Below are 16,986 nucleotides of genomic sequence, written 5' to 3'. Positions count from 1 at the left end.
GGGGGTCATCAGTGCTCTTAAAATGCCCTCCCCACCCCTCTTGATGGTTTTGCTGGTAGCTGACCTCAAGGAGCTCCAGTACCTATTTAGAGGGACCCTGTGTGCCGACCTCGTGGAGGTTGGGTCCCGATGTAGAGGGACCCTGTGTTTCGTTTCCCATTGACCCCACGTTCCCGTACCTCTTGCTTACTTGCTCATCCTCCACAGCCACCACAAACGTGTTTTCTCCCCTCTCTCTTGCCTTTGAACCAGCCACGATGCCATCCGCGTCCAGCAGTGACGAAGCAGACGCCGGCAGCCCCCTGCCCACCGCCGCTGAGTTCTCTCAAGCCTTAGCTGGGTCTGACCCCCTGGACAGTCCTCCCAGACCCCCAGAGAGATCCATGGGCCAACTCCCCAGCCCCCCACGGCTGCCCACTCCACCTCCCAAGGCTGGCTCCAAGACCACAAAACCCGGCACAGGTAAGTTGTGTGCATCCCTCTCCCCTCGGGACCACCTCTGTCCACCTCCTTCCTCTGTCCACTCAAGAGCCAGTCTGGATGGGGCACCCGCTCTGAGCCACTTTCATCCTTTGCTCCTGTGACTGACCGGGACTCTGGGCAGGCCCAGGACAGGAGTTCATAGCAAGGAGCTGCTTCCTTCCACCTGCAGTCCGTCCTGAACTCTGCGGCTCCTCTGTGGATCCTGGGGTTTGGGAGTAGGTTGTTTAGATCCGCTTTTCTGCTGTTGAAGTTAAAGGAGTTGACTTGTCTGCAGTGGCCCAGCTGGAGCCTGCTGAGATGCGTCTTGGTGGGGAGAGCGTGTGAACCCCTGAGGGTGTAGCCCCAAACCAGCTGCTCAGCTCAGCGGGTGGGCTGTAGGGGGCTTGTGGCCCCATTCATGGCGGTAGACGCTGGCCTCAAGGCTCAGATGCCTTGTCCAAGGCTTGTGTTCTGGTAAGGAGCAGGCTGAGACCAGAGGCCCAGTCTGTGAGGCAAAGCCATGGTTTCTGTATCTCCCAGCTCCTCCACCTGCGCTGGGCTCATGTTCGCTGAGGGCGGAGGGTGGGCCTCGCCTTGTTCGGCTGCGGTCTCTAGTGTGGGAGCAGGGGCCTGCTCCTGTCTCCACAGCTGTCGGGCTGGCTGGTGGGGTCCGGGAAAGCCATCCTCTCTGCCCCCCGCTCCGGCCTCAGCCAGGTGCTTTGTCCCACGTGAAGAGTGACGTTCTCATGTTTCATACCCCAGGCCAAGCTGTGCTCTTCCAAGGCCCAGGCACGAAGGGCGCTGAGCCTCCCCTCCGAGGGCAGCTCTCCACGCCCACCGGGTCTCCGCACCTCACCGCCGTCCACCGACCGCTGCCCCCAAGCCGCGTCATTGAGGAGTTGCACAGAGCGCTGGCCACCAAGCACCGCCAGGACAGGTGAGGCACTGCCCTGCTGGGAGACCCTGCGGCCAGAACTCCCATGGCAGGCGGCCCGTGTGGCGGCCCAGGCCATGGGCGGTCACCACCCTGACCCTCCCCTTCAGTGTGGATGAGGGCCCCTGATTTCACGGCTGTGCACAGTACACGGCTGGCCTCCAGAGGGGGTGAGCGGGCGATGTGCACCTGGGAGCTGGCGCCCCGAGATGCAGGGCAGGGAGGGGACACTGGGGGGACGGGAGCAGCTGTTCCACGCTGCCTTGGCCTTGGGAGGCCTCAGTCCCTGGACAGGGGCACGAGGAAGCCGCACCCACAGCTGCCTCTTAGATTGGAGCCCTCGTGCTGAGTTGTTGGACGCAGAGTTGGCAGCGGGACGCGCACACAGTTTGATGAATGTGGACAAACCAGGCACCTTTCTTGGTTCTGTGCATCTGTGAGCTGCATCTTGGTGGCATGTTACCCACAAGACCCGGGCTTTTGCAAACAGCATCTGCGAGGACGCGCAGCCCTGTGCTCTGCAGGCGCCCCTGCCTGGGGAGTCCAGGACAGAAGCCCTGAGACCCTCGGCCTCGGGCCACCTCGGCAGCGTCCACCCTGAGCCCCTCGCTGGCTCGGCCGGGCTTCTGGGTCGGGGGCCGCGAGCTGTAACCCGAGCGCTCTCTCCCTGCTGCAGTTTTCAGGGAAAGGAAGGCAAAGGGTCCCCGAAGAAGCGGACGGACGTCCGTCTGTCCAGGACGTCCAGCGTGGAGCGAGGCAAGGAGCGGGACGAGGCTTGGAGCTCCGACGGCGCCTCGGAGAACAAGCGGGCGGCGGCCGCGGAGTCGGAGGAGAACAAGGAGAACCTGATCCTGGACTCCGAGCTGGACGACGACTTGCTTCTGTATCAGGACGAGGAGGTCCTGAATGACTCCGTCATCTCTGGTGAGGGAGGCCTGGGGACCCCCAGAGGCACCACGTCCCTGGGGGGTGGGGACACGGGGCTGTGTCTGGCCTGGCCCAGGGGAGGGTCTGCACCTGGGTGAGCCGGGGTGAGCCGCGCATCCGCTGGACAGGAACCTGGGAGGAGGGTGTGCAGCCAGCATGGCTGGATTCAGGAGGGGCCCGAGGGTGGCCCCGGAGGGTGCCCTGGCCGAGTGTGGGGTGATGGACAGGTGTCTGAGGTCTGGGGGCTGCAGCCAAGGATTCTGACAGGCAGATGAGGTGAGCTGGTAGGAGGAGAGGGAGGACTTGATTGCTCGGTCCCAAATGGCCAACTCAGAAATGGCGGGAGCCCAGTTTGCTAGGGGCCAGACATCCCCAGGGTTCCTGCAGGTCCAGCTTCTGCCCACGTGTGCTCAGGGTCAGAGGGCTGATGTGGTGCTGCCCTTGGGGGCTTGAGCTCAGGAGTAGAGGCCCAGGGAGTGGGATTCTGGAGCTGGCTTACTTCCCTGGAGGAGGCTGTGCCTCTCCCAGGAAGGTCAGCATGGACATGGGTGGGCCTCTGGGAGACAAGCTGGGTGGGCCTCTGTTCTTCCTGGAGACATCCCGTGGTGACTTCTTGGGCGTGGACAGAGCTCCTGGTGGAGGCTCAGGGGCCTGACATACTGGGGGTAGTAGGGAGAGGGGAGGCTGGTCCTGGCTGGAAGTGAGGCGACGTGGACGGTGGCTGCCAGGTCCACGTGGACCATGCAGCAGCACTGGAGTCCACACCCCCATGGTCTTGCACCCTCTGAGCCTTCCCACGGGTCTAGCACGGCCTTTCTGAGTGTGTGAACCGCAGGGGAGGGGCTGTGTCCACGGTGCTTGGACGAGGCTGATGTTGACAGTGGAGCCGACCATTGGCCGAAGGGGGCTGACGTCTCGGTGGAGACGGGGGTCTGCGGTGTTTCCCGAACCTACCTGGCTGTGCAACCCTTACCCTTGAAGGCCCACAGCCTCCTGCAGAACGGGGCCGTGGGCACACCTGAGTCCTGGGTGAGGCCCCTCAGCCTCAGCCCTGGTGACATCTGGGGCCGGGGGACTCTGCTGGGGGGGGGGCTGCCCTGGGCATTTGGGGGCATTGAACAGCCTCCCTGACCTCTGCCCACTGGATGCCAGTGGCACCCCCAGCCTCAGCCCCTGCAGACATGGCCCAGTTGTGAACTTCTGTGTAGACCGCGGCCCCTGTCTGGCATGAGGCCATATAGGAGTCCCTCGCCCCCTGGGGACCCAGTGCCTGGACACTGAGAGTGACAGGGGTCACCTCCCTTTACTGGAGGTCTCTCGTGTCCTGGGCGCTGGTCTGCGTTTGTTGTGAGGAGCATTTTATTGTGGGTGTCACCATGATCCTTGATCCATAGATGGGGACATCGAGGCACAGAGGGGGTGCCAGGCTGCCAGCTGCACAGCCCCCTGCCGCGGTGCCAGACCTCCATGTCAGCTCTCGGTGAAGGTCCTGGCCGAGGGCGAGCCGGCGGGGGCACGCACTGGCCTCATCGGGTCCGGGGTGGAATGAGGGCATTGCTTCAGGATGCAGCTTTTATCTGGGTGTGGTGGAGCTGTCTGGGTAGGCTGCCTTAGCCACTGGCACTGGAGGTCCGATGCAATCCCTTTAAAATTCCTTTTCCTTGAGAGAGACAGGAGAGGGGGAGACATACAGAGCGAGCCCCCGTCTGCTGGCTCGCTCCCCCCAAGTACCTGCAGCAGCTGGGGCAGGGTTGGGCTGAAGCCAGGAACCAGGAACACGGTCTAGGTCTCCCCTGTGCGTTTCAGGGACCCAGCCACGTGGGCAGTCACTGCCGTGTACCAGGGTCTGCATCAGCGGGTGTGGGAGTCAGGAGCCAGGGCGCAGGCACTGTGCTGGGGGACGCGGGCGGCCAGACACCTGCCTCGCACGTCATCCTTTTAGAGAAACTCAGGAAGGGGCCTGTGAGCTTCGCTCATCAGGAGCTGGCCCGGAGCTGCCCCGAAACACTGCTGAGACGGGGCCTGTGTCAGAGAAGGCATCCCCGCACCTCTTGCCCATCTTCCGTTCCCGCCGTGGCACCCTCCGTCGGGGCCGCTCCTTGTGGGCTCAGCATCCAGCAAGGGCACCTCCCCCTCCATCAGGCTTCTGTGTCTTTGGCCACCTGGGTTAGCCTCTGATGGCTGCTGTACCGAATGACCACCGGCTTGGTGGCTGATGGCAGCAGAGTTTGTATTCTCTTGATCCTGGAAGCTGACATCCAAGTTCAAGGTGTTGCTAGGAGCGGGCATCCCTGAGGGCTCTGGGAGAGGACGCAGCCTGGCCTCTTGCAGTTTCTGGTGGCTGCAGCCTGCCGTGACTTGTGGGTGCCTCACTCCCGTCTCTGCCACCACCTCCCTGGGGCCTTCTCTGTGGCGTCTCTCTGTGATTTTCAAGAACACTGGGTGTTGGCTTTCGGGTGCACTGTGTAAGCCAGGGTGATGTCATTGCAAGATCTTTCATCACGTCTGCTAAGATCAAGGGCACCTTCAGATGCCCCAGGCGCCTGGACCCAGGCGCATTGCACAGGGGCTGCTATTTGCTCCTGACGGGTAACTCCTTCCTCCTCTCATGGAGCCAGATTCATGCCGGGGCCCTTTGCTCCCGTCCCATGCCAGCCCTGGAGCTGTTGGCAGCTGGGCCAGATCACCACCACCGACACACAGGTGCCGTGGGAAGGGGCCTGCTGGGGGCCACACCTGCCGCTGCCTCCATTGGCTCCTTGCTCAGATTAAACATTGCGTCGGCCTCCGTGACCGCACTGTGTGGACTTCCTGGCTTGGGACAAGCCTGCAGTTCCGGACGAATTCTGGTCTTTTCCAGCCTGTTGTTGGGCTCCCCCCTTTCCGTGAACTGCTAACGTTGTCTGTACGAGGGACCGTGTGTGCCCCGTCCTCCGCCCAGTGCCCACAGCTGGACTTGGGCCTCAAGCACCCCGTGCTGCCCGACGAGTCCCCCCTTCCCCCTGCTGAGGCCTCCCTGAGCTCCCGGGCGTCTCTGCTCACTCCGCCCACAGGGCCCTGAGCTCCGCCCCTACACCAGGACCTCGCCGTCCTCTTAGCTCCGCGTGGGGAAGCTGCCCTGGGCCCACTCGGCTTCTTTGTACACCCCGATGACCTGGAGTCCTGTTGCGCCCTCCTGGGGACACACCCAAGGTCTGACCACTTCTCTGCTCATTGAACCTCCACCTCCTGTGTGCGTACGGCCTCCTGGTGGTCTCCCTGCCACCAGCATCACCCCTTTCTAGTCGTGTCTCCATGGACTGGCTACAGGACAGAGGTCCAGTGTAAACCTGACACCGTCACCCTTGCTCACGTCCCTCCTGTGGCTCCCCGAGGGGTTGAACCCGACGTCCTCACGGGGACCATGGACCACATGGCCTGCCTGTCCTCTGGCTGGACTCCTCACTGTTCCTCACTGGCCCAGCCCACTGGGGATCAGCCCTGCACTCCCCAGCCCGTGACATCTGCTGTGTGTGTGGCTGCATGTGGCCAGGTGCCCTGTCTGCAGCTGTGGGTGCAAAGCACACAGTGGCCATCAGGTGAATGGACCACGGGGGCATAAAGGAGCTGGTGCCTGCAGGGCCAGCCCCAGGGGCCCTCGTGCCTGCAGGAAGTCCTGGCCGTGTCGGGACCATCCCCCCTTTCTCTCCTCTACCGGTTCCCCTGAGGTGTGGTTCTCAAGCCTCCCTTGAGAATGTTCTGGAAACCTGGTGTCCCTCCGGCACCAGGGATGAGCCGTGGTCTGGCTGAGCAGGGGCAGGGGCAGCTCATTCTGGAAACTCTGCTTCCCTGCACCCGGCCCATGCTTGCTGCCCTGCTGTGCTGTGGGCCACGCTGCGCTTCCGTCCTCCGCGGTCCCTGGGGCTGGGCTGCTTTTCCTACGGGGCCCTGCGTTGAGCATGAGTCCGATGTACCTGGGGTCTGGCGTCCTGCTGTTTTCAAAGTGAGCCTGGGCGCTCGTCCCAGGGACCTAATCTGGGGTGCAGAGGCCCTGACATCAAGCCGGTGCTTTGCTCACACCCTCAGTGTGTCTGGGCTCCCCGCAGTTAGGAATCTGAGATGCAAGCTTGGGGGAGAAGCCACTATGGGTTCTAGGAGAGGCACTTAATGTTGCTTTGGTGGGGCGGGCCCAGCAGCGTCCCCCCGCCCACCGGGGAGGGTGCCATGATGTGCTGTGACGGGCTTCTCTGTCCTGTGTTACGTTCCATCCACTCCCACCGTCTGGGCCATTGCACTAACTTCGATCTCTGGTGTGGAAGCAGGAAAGTTTCAGCGGTGGATGAAGCCAGTTTCTTTTTTCATTTGAAAGGCAGAGAGAGACAGAGACAGATCTCCCTGCGCTGTCACTCCCCAGGTGCCTGCAACAGCTGGGGCTGGACCGGGTCAAACCGGATGCAGGAGCTCCGTTCCGGTCTCCCGCGAGGGGTGGCAGGAGACCCCCGCTCTGAGCCGCCCCTGCTGCCTCCCGCAGTGCACGGTTGTAGGAAGCTGAAATCGGACCTGGGACGCAAACCGGGCACTGCAGGATGGGACTGGGGCGTCCCGAGTGGCGTCTTCGCTGCCGTGCCAGGTGCCTGCCCCCTCACTAATCACAAACCACAGCCACCACGGGGAGCCGCCCCTCCGCACGCACACGCGCACCGCACGGGTGTGCTGGACACGGGGCCCCGGCAGGCACTGTCTTGTCCCCCGTGGCCGTTCCAAGGGAAACGTTTGTCATCGAACATTTGTCAGGCTGGTTTCTCCACCAGTGAGCGCCATTAAGCATCTACATTAGAAGTGGATTTCTGGACACGTCGGGGTCCCTCAGAGGGGGGGCTGCTTTGGACCCTGCCGGGAGACCCACCGTCTCCTGGGGGGGGGGGTGAAGGGTGCACTGGCTTTCACGGGAGCCTGAGAGCTGGGCAGAGTGCTCCTGTGTCACAGACTGTGTGTGTGTCCATTTCACAGTGTGTGCATGCCTGTTGGAACGATCATGGGTGTGTGTGTGTGTACGCGCGCACATGTGTGCATATGTGTGTGTCCATCTCACAGCATGTGTGTGACGGGGGGAGCAGAGGCAGGGGCTTCTTCAGGAGATGGGACCCGGAGGGGAGTTGCTTACCTGAGAAAGCGAACTTGCCTGAGCCCTCGCATCCGCCTGCACGGCCTGTCCTTGCGTCCTGGTCCTCTCTGTCCCAGGTGCTCATGACCACGAGTGCCCAGGAGCAGGACACTCGGACATCTCGGTCACGCTCTGTTGGCCTGGGGCAGCCCCTGCGTTCAAGGCTGTGATGCTGTAACAAAGTGCCCCAGACGGTGTCTTATCAACAGTGCAGACGGCCGTCTCACGGCTCCAGGGGCTGCAAGTCCCAGGTTCAAGGTTCTAGCTGGTTTGGGGTCTGGTGAGGTCCTGCTTCCTGGTTCATGGCTGTCCGTCATCTTGCTGTGTCCTCATGTCAGGGAAGGGGCGAGAGAGCTCTCTGGGTCTTTTTCCAGGCTCTGCCCTCCGACGCCATCATGCTGAGGGTCAGGTTCAACCCTTGAATTGTGGGGAGACAAACATTTGGCCCGCGTGGAGAGTCCCTTGGCTGACCAGTTCCGCCACTCCACCTGTCTCGGCGGATCCCTTTCTCGCTCTGCCTCTCTGCGCCTCAGCTGTGCCACCTGTAAAGTGGGGGTGGAAACAAGCTTGTGTTGGGGTTCAGAGGGCTAGGTCACTCACAGCTGGTTCTGTCTCATGCCCGCGAGTGTGCGTGCTGTCATCCCCACCACCCTGGAAAGGATGGGAAACAGCGAGGAGGCGGCATCTCACCGCGGGGGGTCACGCCCTCAGCTGACCTCTGAGAACTTTGCTGTGCTGTGCAGAGGGCCTGCGCCAGCCTCTGTTGTCTTGGCCGACCAGGAATTGACTGAGGGCCCTTGTGTCTCATAGCCGGGCCCATCTGCTCTGTGTCCGAACGTGCAGGGGGTCGGACCTGACTGTGCCTGGCAGCAGGACAAGCGGGCTCCATTCTCAGGACTCCGTGTGGCTGGCCAGACTGGCAGTTCTTCACGTTGAACATGGAGGGGAGGTTCCTAGAAGACCTGTAGGAGGCATTCGCTGGGACCAGCTGTCCCAGGCAGGGGGACTGTCCCCTGGCCCTGCTGACTGTGGCTCACCCTGGGCAGGTGTCCGTCCACCTGGGCCCTGGCCGCGTGTCTGTAGCCCCACGTGATGACGGCATCTGTTGTCTGGTTGTCTCAGGCCAGAGGAGGGCCTGGCCTAACAGGGCTTGCCTGGTGGCCCCGTCATCCATGCCGCCGCCTCCTCGTGTGAAATCAAGGAGTCCAGACCGTGGAACCTTCCAGACCTGGAGCCCAGGGCGACCTTTAGCCCGCAGGAGTCCCAGCTTCCTTTCGTGAATGTCCCGATGCCCTGCCCCGGACACAGCACCTGGAGGTGCAGGGCTGGGTTGGGAGGGGCTTGGGGCGGGACTGTCCCGGTTCACTGCCCCCAGCATCCCGGCTGAGTTCCCGCCTGCTCCTACTGCTCGTCAGCCCCGTGTGTCTGTCTGTCTTCCCTCGGCCCTGGGCCTGCTCAGCGGGCGAGCGGTGCGTGAGCTGGGCTCGTCGGTCGGCCCCGTGGTAACAGCGTCCCGGCGATGTCATCTGAGAGACGCTCGGGGCGTGGATCCCTAGACTCCTCTTTCTATGATGTTGCTGAAGGTCAGAGGTCAGGGAAAAACCCAAGCTCAGAGCAGCCCCGGCTGACAGAGGGGCCGCGTTGGGCTGTGTCTTGCCCTGGGGAGCGGCGTGGGGCTGTGCTCATCAGGCCTAACGGGGGAGAGGCAGGGAAGACCCACACTTTGCTCTGTTACTGCTGTGGCCACAGAAAGATGTGCTCCCCAGAGAACCGTGTGCGCTGTACACGCGTGGGCTCCCCGTTCCGCAGCGCTGCTTCCGGGGCGTAGGCAGCAGTCTGGCGCTGTGCGGTTCCTCAAGCCACTGCGAGGAACGTTTGAGGCCAGGTAATCAGTCACCTGCTGTGTGGGACTGCCCTTCACCCCCATGAGCTGAGCAGCACCCGGGCCCTTCCCACGGGTGCCAGTACTGCCCCGCCCCCGCTGTCCCCAAGGAAAGAATTGGCCGTGGCTGGGGAGCGGTGCCGTGTGAGTTCCCCATCGGTTACCTGGACAGCAGAGTGGGAGTGTGCTGAGCAGCGTCCGAGGACCCAGGGACCTCGCTTATGCCCCGAGTCAGCAGCGGCCACTGTGGGGGCAACAGGAGGGGCAGGGTCCTGGGCGGGGCGGGCACCTGGGACACGCTGGGGCCAAGGAAAAGGTTCCATCTTAATCTTTGTAAAAATAAGTTCACGTGCTCGCTCGCTCTCTCTCTCTCTCTCACACACACACACACAGCCATCTTCTATACCAAGAGAAAGAAAGAACCTGCGAGAGGTTGTCTCACCCAGTGGGACCGGCAGGCAGCCGTGTGCCTGGTAGGATGGCTAATCACAGCTCCACCGTAAATGACCAGCTCGTGCGTGGACGGTACCGTCACTTCCTCCTCAGCTCCAGTCGCACACGTGCAAAGCTCGGAGCTCGTGGAGGGCCCCTGTCCTTGCCCTTTCTTTGGTGTGACTGAGGGCCTCCTCACTGGGGCTCTGGGTGCCGGCCCTGGGGGCTGGGTCCTCTCCCAGGGACGTCTTGTGCAGAGGGATAGGTTGGGGTCTTTGCATCCCGGAGCAGTGCTGGGCACGTGGGAAAGTCCTTCGCAATGTGCAGCCACCTGCGGGGCAAGGGGAGACACACCCTTCATTGTCACCACTGTGGATTCAGGGAGCAGAGGCCCGTCCCTGCCTGTCCTGGAAGCCTAGGGCTCAGGGATCTGACACTGGGGACTCCCAGCCATTCCGCCTGTGGACAGCAGGTGGCAATGGAGAGACTCACAGGTTCGTCCTGCTGAGCCGGCTCTCTGGTTGGGCCTGGTGAGCACTGGGCTCCTGGCTGCCAGATGCCGTGGTGAGCACTCTTCCCACGTTCTGTCACCTCAGCCCCAGGATCCGCTGACCTGACAGGTGCTCTTGGGGGGCCCTGGGATGGCTGAGGCCGAGGCCAGGAGGAGGGAAGGGACTTGCTCGTTTTGAAGCCAGGCCTCTGTGGACGCCCCCTTCCATGCAGCTCTGCTGAGTGCCTTGTGGGTGCCAGGCCCCTGCTAGGTGCTGTAAACAGAGACAGGCCTGGGTCCTGGCCCTCGGGCGTCCCCACAGCAGGTGTTGGGGGGCAGGACCACCGCAGAGGTGATTTCCGGATGGAGGGAGGGCACTCACGCGTGTCCCACCTTGGAGGATTCGCGTTGCCTCCCTGGGGCCTTGACCCTGGGTGCCGTCTTCACGTGTGTGAGGTCCGGCTGCTGTCCAGCTGGCTGGGCTCTGGGCCCTCTTCAGGTGAAGGCCTTCAGACGGAACCCGAGGCCTCGAGGCCGCAGCACCGACTCCGGCCCAGGCTCCAGTGCTGGCTCCGAGCGCATCTCAGACTTGCCCACTCTCTTCATCACGCGAGTCCCTGGGATAAATCTCTGCATACGCCCACGGAATACTGCATACATGTACATGCATACATACCTGTACATGTGTGCATGTACACTGTATGCATTGCATACACACATGTGGTTGTGTGCATGTGTGTGCATTGTATACACACGTGCAGTGTGGTGTGTGTATACATGTGCACATGCATGTGTGCATTGTATATACAAGTGTGTGAGTTTATGTACATTGTAGACACACATGTGCACACGCATGCATGTATCCTGTTCTGTGTATGTGCATGTACACATGTGTGTGCATTACATGCACATGTTGAGTGTGTGTGTGCATTATAGACACACTCGTGCACGTGCATCTGTATTGCTGTGTGCGTGTACATATGCATGTATACATGTGTGTGCGTGTGTGCATTGTAGACACCCATGTGCACACGCATGCATGTATCCTTGCTGTGTTGTGTAGACGTGCATGTATACATGTGTGTATGCGTGTGCATTGTAGACACTCATGTATTGTACATGCGTGTGTACTCTGCTGTGTGTGCATATGCATGTATATGTGCGTGTGCATTGTATACATGCGTGGTTGCATTGGTGAGTATGTGTATGCGTTGTAGACACACTCGTGTGCTGTGTGTGTACATGCACGTGTGTGCTCTGCTGTGTGTGTACACTGTATGTGTTGTATCCACACGTGTGGGGTGAGTGGAGTGTGCTCTGCTATGTGTCTACACTGTGGATCACTGTATCCACACGCGTGTGGGGTGAGTGGTGTGTGCTCTGCTATGTGTCTACACTGTGGGTGCACTGTATCCACACGCGTGTGGGGTGAGTGGTGTGTACGTGCGTCCTTTGGCCTCTGTTTCCCTGGAGAACCTGGTGCCCCGAGCGATCCTGACTTGCGCGCAGCACTGAGGATCACACTCCCCAGGCTTTGGGTCAGCAGAGAGTTGCCTGTGTCTTATGGTTCTGGCCCCGCGCGGCATCGTGGAGTGCCGCGGTAACACTAACACGCCCGCCCACCTGCATCCACGGCTGTGGTGATATCACACGTATGAGGGGACTCCTGGAGCAACACGGACCTGCATATGGAAACACAGCACAGAGCACACACAGCACAGAGCACACACAGCACAGAACACACACATGCAGGCACACAGCACACACACACATGGAGGCACACACAGCACAGAGAACACACAGCACAGAGAACACAGCACAGAACACACACATGCACGCACACACAGCACACAGCACACACATGCACAGGCACACACATGCACAGAGCACACACAGCACAGAGCACACACAGCTCAGAGCACACACATGCACAGAGCACACACAGCACAGAGCACACACATGCACAGAGCACACACAGCACACAGCACACACAGCTCAGAGCACACACAGCACAGAGCACACACAGCACAGAGCACACACATGCAGGCACACACAGCACACAGCACACACAGCTCAGAGCACACACAGCTCAGAGCACACACAGCACAGAGCACACACAGCACAGAGCACACACATGCACACACAGCACACACATACAGGCACACGCTGCACTGTTACAGGCCAGCACACGGTCCTCCGTCTCCCCTGCCAACCCGCTGACTGCTGCTCCGCTCTCCACGCCCCCAGTTCCACTCTGGAGAGCCCACGCGAGGTGTTCCCTTCCTGGCTGAGTTCATGGAACAAACGAGGTCCGGGCCAGGCGTGCTGCGTGTGAGAAGCTTCCTGCTTCTCCAAGGCTCAGTGATGCTCCACCATGTGCACCTGCCCTGTTCCCTGTGCCCTCACCCGTCCACGGATGCTCGGGCTGGTCCTTGTCCACAGTGGACACGGGACTGCGGCCGTGTCCTGCGTGTACGGATTTCACCTCCTTCGGTTGTATCCGCGGCCCTGGGGTCGCAGGCAGGTGCTGGTTCTGACTTCACTGTTCTGAGAACCTCGGTTCTGTGTTCAAGACGAAGCTGCATCCCCGTCAGCAGTGCCTGCAGCTTCTCTTCTCTTCGTGGCCTTGACAGCCTTCGCTAGCGTCTTTGTTTGTGGTTTTTTCTTTTTTTGTAAAAGATTTATTTATTTATTTATTTATTTATTTATTTGAAAGGCATTTAGAGAGTGCGCGCTTCAGTCCACTGGTTCACTCCCCAGATGGCCACAACTGCCAGAGCTGGGCCAGGTTGAAGCCAGGAGCTTCATCTGAGGTCTCCCACGTGGGTGCAGGAGGCGAAGGACTTGAGCCAAATTCCACTACTTGTCCCAGGCGCGTTAGCAGGGAGGCGGATCAGGAGCGGAGCAGCTGGGACTTGAACCGGGTCGGTGCCCATGTGGGATGCTGGTGTCACGAGTGGTGGCTCAGCCGGCTACGCCACAGCACTGGCCCTCTTGTCTTTTTATTGAGAGCCACTCTAACAGGTGTGAGGGGATATTTCACTGCATTTTAATTGCATTTCTATGATGATGAATGATAACGAGCAGCTGTTATCTGTCAGCCATATGTACATCTGACTTTGAGACTTTGAGACCTACCTCATTTCCCCATTTTAAATATCGGTTCTTCATTTTCTTGCTGTTGAGTTGAGTTCCTTGTATGTTTTAGGATTTACCCCCTCGTATGCAGTTTGCAAGCGTTGCCCCTGCTCTCTGGGTTGGCTTCACTCTGTTTCCTTGCTGTGTGGAACCTTTTACGTTGGGTACGATCCCACTTGCTTGCGTTGCTGTTGTAGTCTTTGCTCTCGAGGTAGCGTCCAAGAAATCCTTGCCCAGAGCGACGCGGCCGAGCCTTGCCCCCAGGTTTCTCCTCCCGGGTTGTGCAGCGTCAGCTCTCACGTTTGAGCCGCTGAGCGTGTTGGATTGATTTTCGTGATTGGTGTGAGATAAGGTCCACTTTTTCTTCAGCATGTGGGTATCCAGTTTCCCCAACACTTTAAGTGCCTCGTGAAGAGATTGAGCGTTCTTGGCACCTTTATAGAAAATGAATTCACTGCCAGTGCACGGGTTTCTCTCTGGGTGTCCTCTCTCGTGCCATTGGTCAATGTGTCTGTATTATTACTTCAGCTTTATAACGGATTATTTATTTATTTTATATGAAAGGCAGAAAGAGAGAAATCTCCCATTTGATTGTTCACTCCCCACTGGCTGCAACATCTGGGGCTGGAGCAGGCAAAGCCAGGAGCTGGGGACTCCTCCCTCGCATCCCACGTGGGAGGCAGTGGGAGCACTTGGGCCAAGTTCTGCTGCCTTCCCAGGCACTTCAGCAGGGAGCTGGATAAAAAGTGGAGCAGCTGACCGGCGCCGCGGCTTACTAGGCTAATCCTCCGCCTTCCAGCGCCGGCACACCGGGTTCTAGTCCCAGTTGGGGCTCCGGATTCTGTCCCGGTTGCTCCTCTTCCAGTCCAGCTCTCTGCTGTGGCCCGGGATTGCAGTGGAGGATGGCCCAAGTGCTTGAGTCCTGCACCCGCATGGGAGACCAGGAGAAGCACCTGGCTCCTGGCTTTGGATCAGCACAGTGTGCCGGCCGCAGCAACCATTGGAGGGTGAACCAACAGCAAAAGGAAGACCTTTCTCTCTGTCCCTCTCTCTCTCATTGTCCACTCTGCCTGTCAAAAAAAAAAAAAAAAAAAGTGGAGCAGCTGGGACGTGGAAGCTGGCGATGCCAGTGGCAGCATAACCTGCTGTGCCACAAAGTCGGCCTCCGTCGCTGACTGTGACGTTAAGCTGTTGTGACGACTTCAGCTGCTTTTTCTCAGGGTAGTTTTGGCTACCGGGTCCCCTACGAATGTGCAGCTTTGTTGTTGTTGTCTCTGTGAAGAATGACATTGAAATTTCAGTAGGAATTCCATGGCGTCTGTAGATGCACTTACGTAGTACAGCGTGGACACGCCAATCGTTTTCTTTTTTATTTTTAAATAAAGATTTATTTATTTGAAAGTTGGAGTTACATAGAGGAGGAGAGGCAGAAAGAGAGAGAGACAGACAGAGGTCTTCCATCCTCTGGTTCACTCCCCAGTTGGCTGCAATGGCCAAGCTGCACTGATCTGAAGCCAGGACCCAGGAGCTTCTTCCAGGTCTCCCACGTGGGTGCAGGGGCCCAAGGACTTAGGCCATCTTCCACTGCTTTCCCAGGCCATAGCAGAGAGCTGGCCTGGAAGAGGAGCAGCTGGGTCTCATACCAGTGCCCATAGGGGATGCTGGCACTGCAGGCCGCGGCTTTACCCGCTACACCACAGCACTGGCCCCTCGTTTTCATTCTTCCAGTCTATGAACGTGGGATACCTTTTCGTTGATTTGTGCCATCAACTCCCTTTCATCAGTATTTTGTAGTTTTCTGTATTTAGGAACTTTCACTGTTAGTTAAACTTACTCCTAGGTATTTTATTTTTGATGCTGTTTTGGATGAGATTGATTTTTTTAATTTTTAAATTTTTATTTCTTTTGACAGGCAGAGTGGGCAGTGAGAGAGAGAGACAGAGAGAAAGGTCTCCCTTTGCCGTGGGTTCACCCTCTAATGGCCGCCACAGCCTGCGCACTGTGGCCGGCGCACTGCACTGATCCGAAGGCAGGAGCCAGGTGCTTCTCCTGGTCTCCCATGGGGTGCAGGGCCCAAGCACTTGGGCCATCCTCCACTGCACTCCCTGGCCACAGCAGAGAGCTGGCCTGGAAGAGGGGCAACCGGGACAGAATCCAGTGCCTCGACCAGGACTAGAACCCGGTGTGCTGGCGCCACAGGCAGAGGATTGGCCTAGTGAGCCGCGGTGCCGGCAGAGATTGATTTCTTAATTTTTTTTTCAGTGATTGTTAGCATAAAGAGATGCTGTGATTTGTGTATTATTTTATATCCTGAAACTTTACTGAGTTTGTTTAACAGTTCTAAGAATTTTTTGGTGAAGTTTTTAGGATTTTCTCTATATAGGGTCGTGTCATTAGCAAAAAGGGATAGTTTCACTTCATTCTTTCCTATCTAACATGTCCAGCATCGTGTTAGAAGTGGCGAGGGCTGGTGCCTTGTTCCTGCTCTTGGCAGAGGAGCTTTGATCTCCTCACTGCCGAGGGTGCAGCTGGCTGTGGCATGACCTGTGACTGTTGTGCCTGGCGTGACCTGTGACTGCTGTGCGTGGAGTGACCTGTGACTGCTATGCTTGGCGTGACCTGTGACTGCTGTGTGTGGCGTGACCTGTGACTGCTGGGCTTGGCGTGTCCTGTGACTGCTGTGCGTGGCGTGACCTGTGACTGCTATGCTTGGCGTGACCTGTGACTGCTGTGTGTGGCGTGACCTGTGACTGCTGTGCGTGGAGTGACCTGTGACTGCTGTGCCTGGCGTGACCTGTGACTCCTGTGCCTTGGCATGACCTGTGACTGCTGTGCGTGGCGTGACCTGTGACTGCTGTGCGTGGAGTGACCTGTGACTGCTGTGCCTGGCGTGACCTGTGACTCCTGTGCCTTGGCATGACCTGTGACTGCTGTGTGTGGCGTGACCTGTGACTGCTGGGCTTGGCGTGTCCTGTGACTGCTGTGCGTGGCGTGACCTGTGACTGCTGGGCTTGGCGTGACCTATGACTGCTATGCTTGGTGTGACCTGTGACTGCTGGGCTTGGCGTGTCCTGTGACTGCTGTGCGTGGCGTGACCTGTGACTGCTGGGCTTGGCGTGTCCTGTGACTGCTGTGCGTGGCGTGACCTATGACTGCTATGCTTGGCGTGACCTGTGACTGCTGTGTATGGCGTGACCTGTGACTGCTGGGCTTGGCGTGTCCTGTGACTGCTGTGCATGGCGTGACCTGTGACTGCTGTGCGTGGCGTGACCTGTGACTGCTGTGTGTGGCGTGACCTGTGACTGCTGTGTGTGGCGTGACCTGTGACTACTGTGCGTGGTGTGACCTGTGACTGCTGTGTGTGGCGTGACCTGTGACTGCTGTATGTGGCATGACCTGTGACTGCTGTGCGTGGCGTGACCTGTGACTGCTGTGCGTGGAGTGACCTGTGACTGCTGTGCCTGGCGTGACCTGTGACTCCTGTGCCTTGGCATGACCTGTGACTGCTGTGCGTGGCGTGACCTGTGACTGCTGGGCTTGGCGTGTCCTGTGACTGCTGTGCGTGGCGTGACCTGTGA

The 16,986-nt window shown here is 59.4% G+C and overlaps 1 protein-coding gene across 2 annotated transcripts in view; it reads left to right on the top strand.

Annotated features, from left to right (window-relative positions):
• PHACTR3 (phosphatase and actin regulator 3) overlaps nucleotides 1–16,986 on the top strand; it is a 225,847-nt gene that overhangs the window by 144,166 nt on the left and 64,695 nt on the right. For both annotated transcript variants that reach the window (XM_051835075.2, XM_017337824.3), the window contains exons 5-7: nucleotides 253–462; nucleotides 1,225–1,399; nucleotides 2,073–2,320. In XM_051835075.2, the coding sequence (XP_051691035.2) occupies nucleotides 253–462; nucleotides 1,225–1,399; nucleotides 2,073–2,320 (633 nt within the window). The remainder of the gene's footprint in view (nucleotides 1–252; nucleotides 463–1,224; nucleotides 1,400–2,072; nucleotides 2,321–16,986) is intronic.

The sequence above is a fragment of the Oryctolagus cuniculus genome, chromosome 11, assembly GCF_964237555.1.
Source record: "Oryctolagus cuniculus chromosome 11, mOryCun1.1, whole genome shotgun sequence".
In the NCBI taxonomy this organism is placed as follows: domain Eukaryota; kingdom Metazoa; phylum Chordata; class Mammalia; order Lagomorpha; family Leporidae; genus Oryctolagus; species Oryctolagus cuniculus.
Note: the sequence above shows the minus strand (reverse complement) of the source record. Positions and strands in the feature narration are given on the sequence as shown.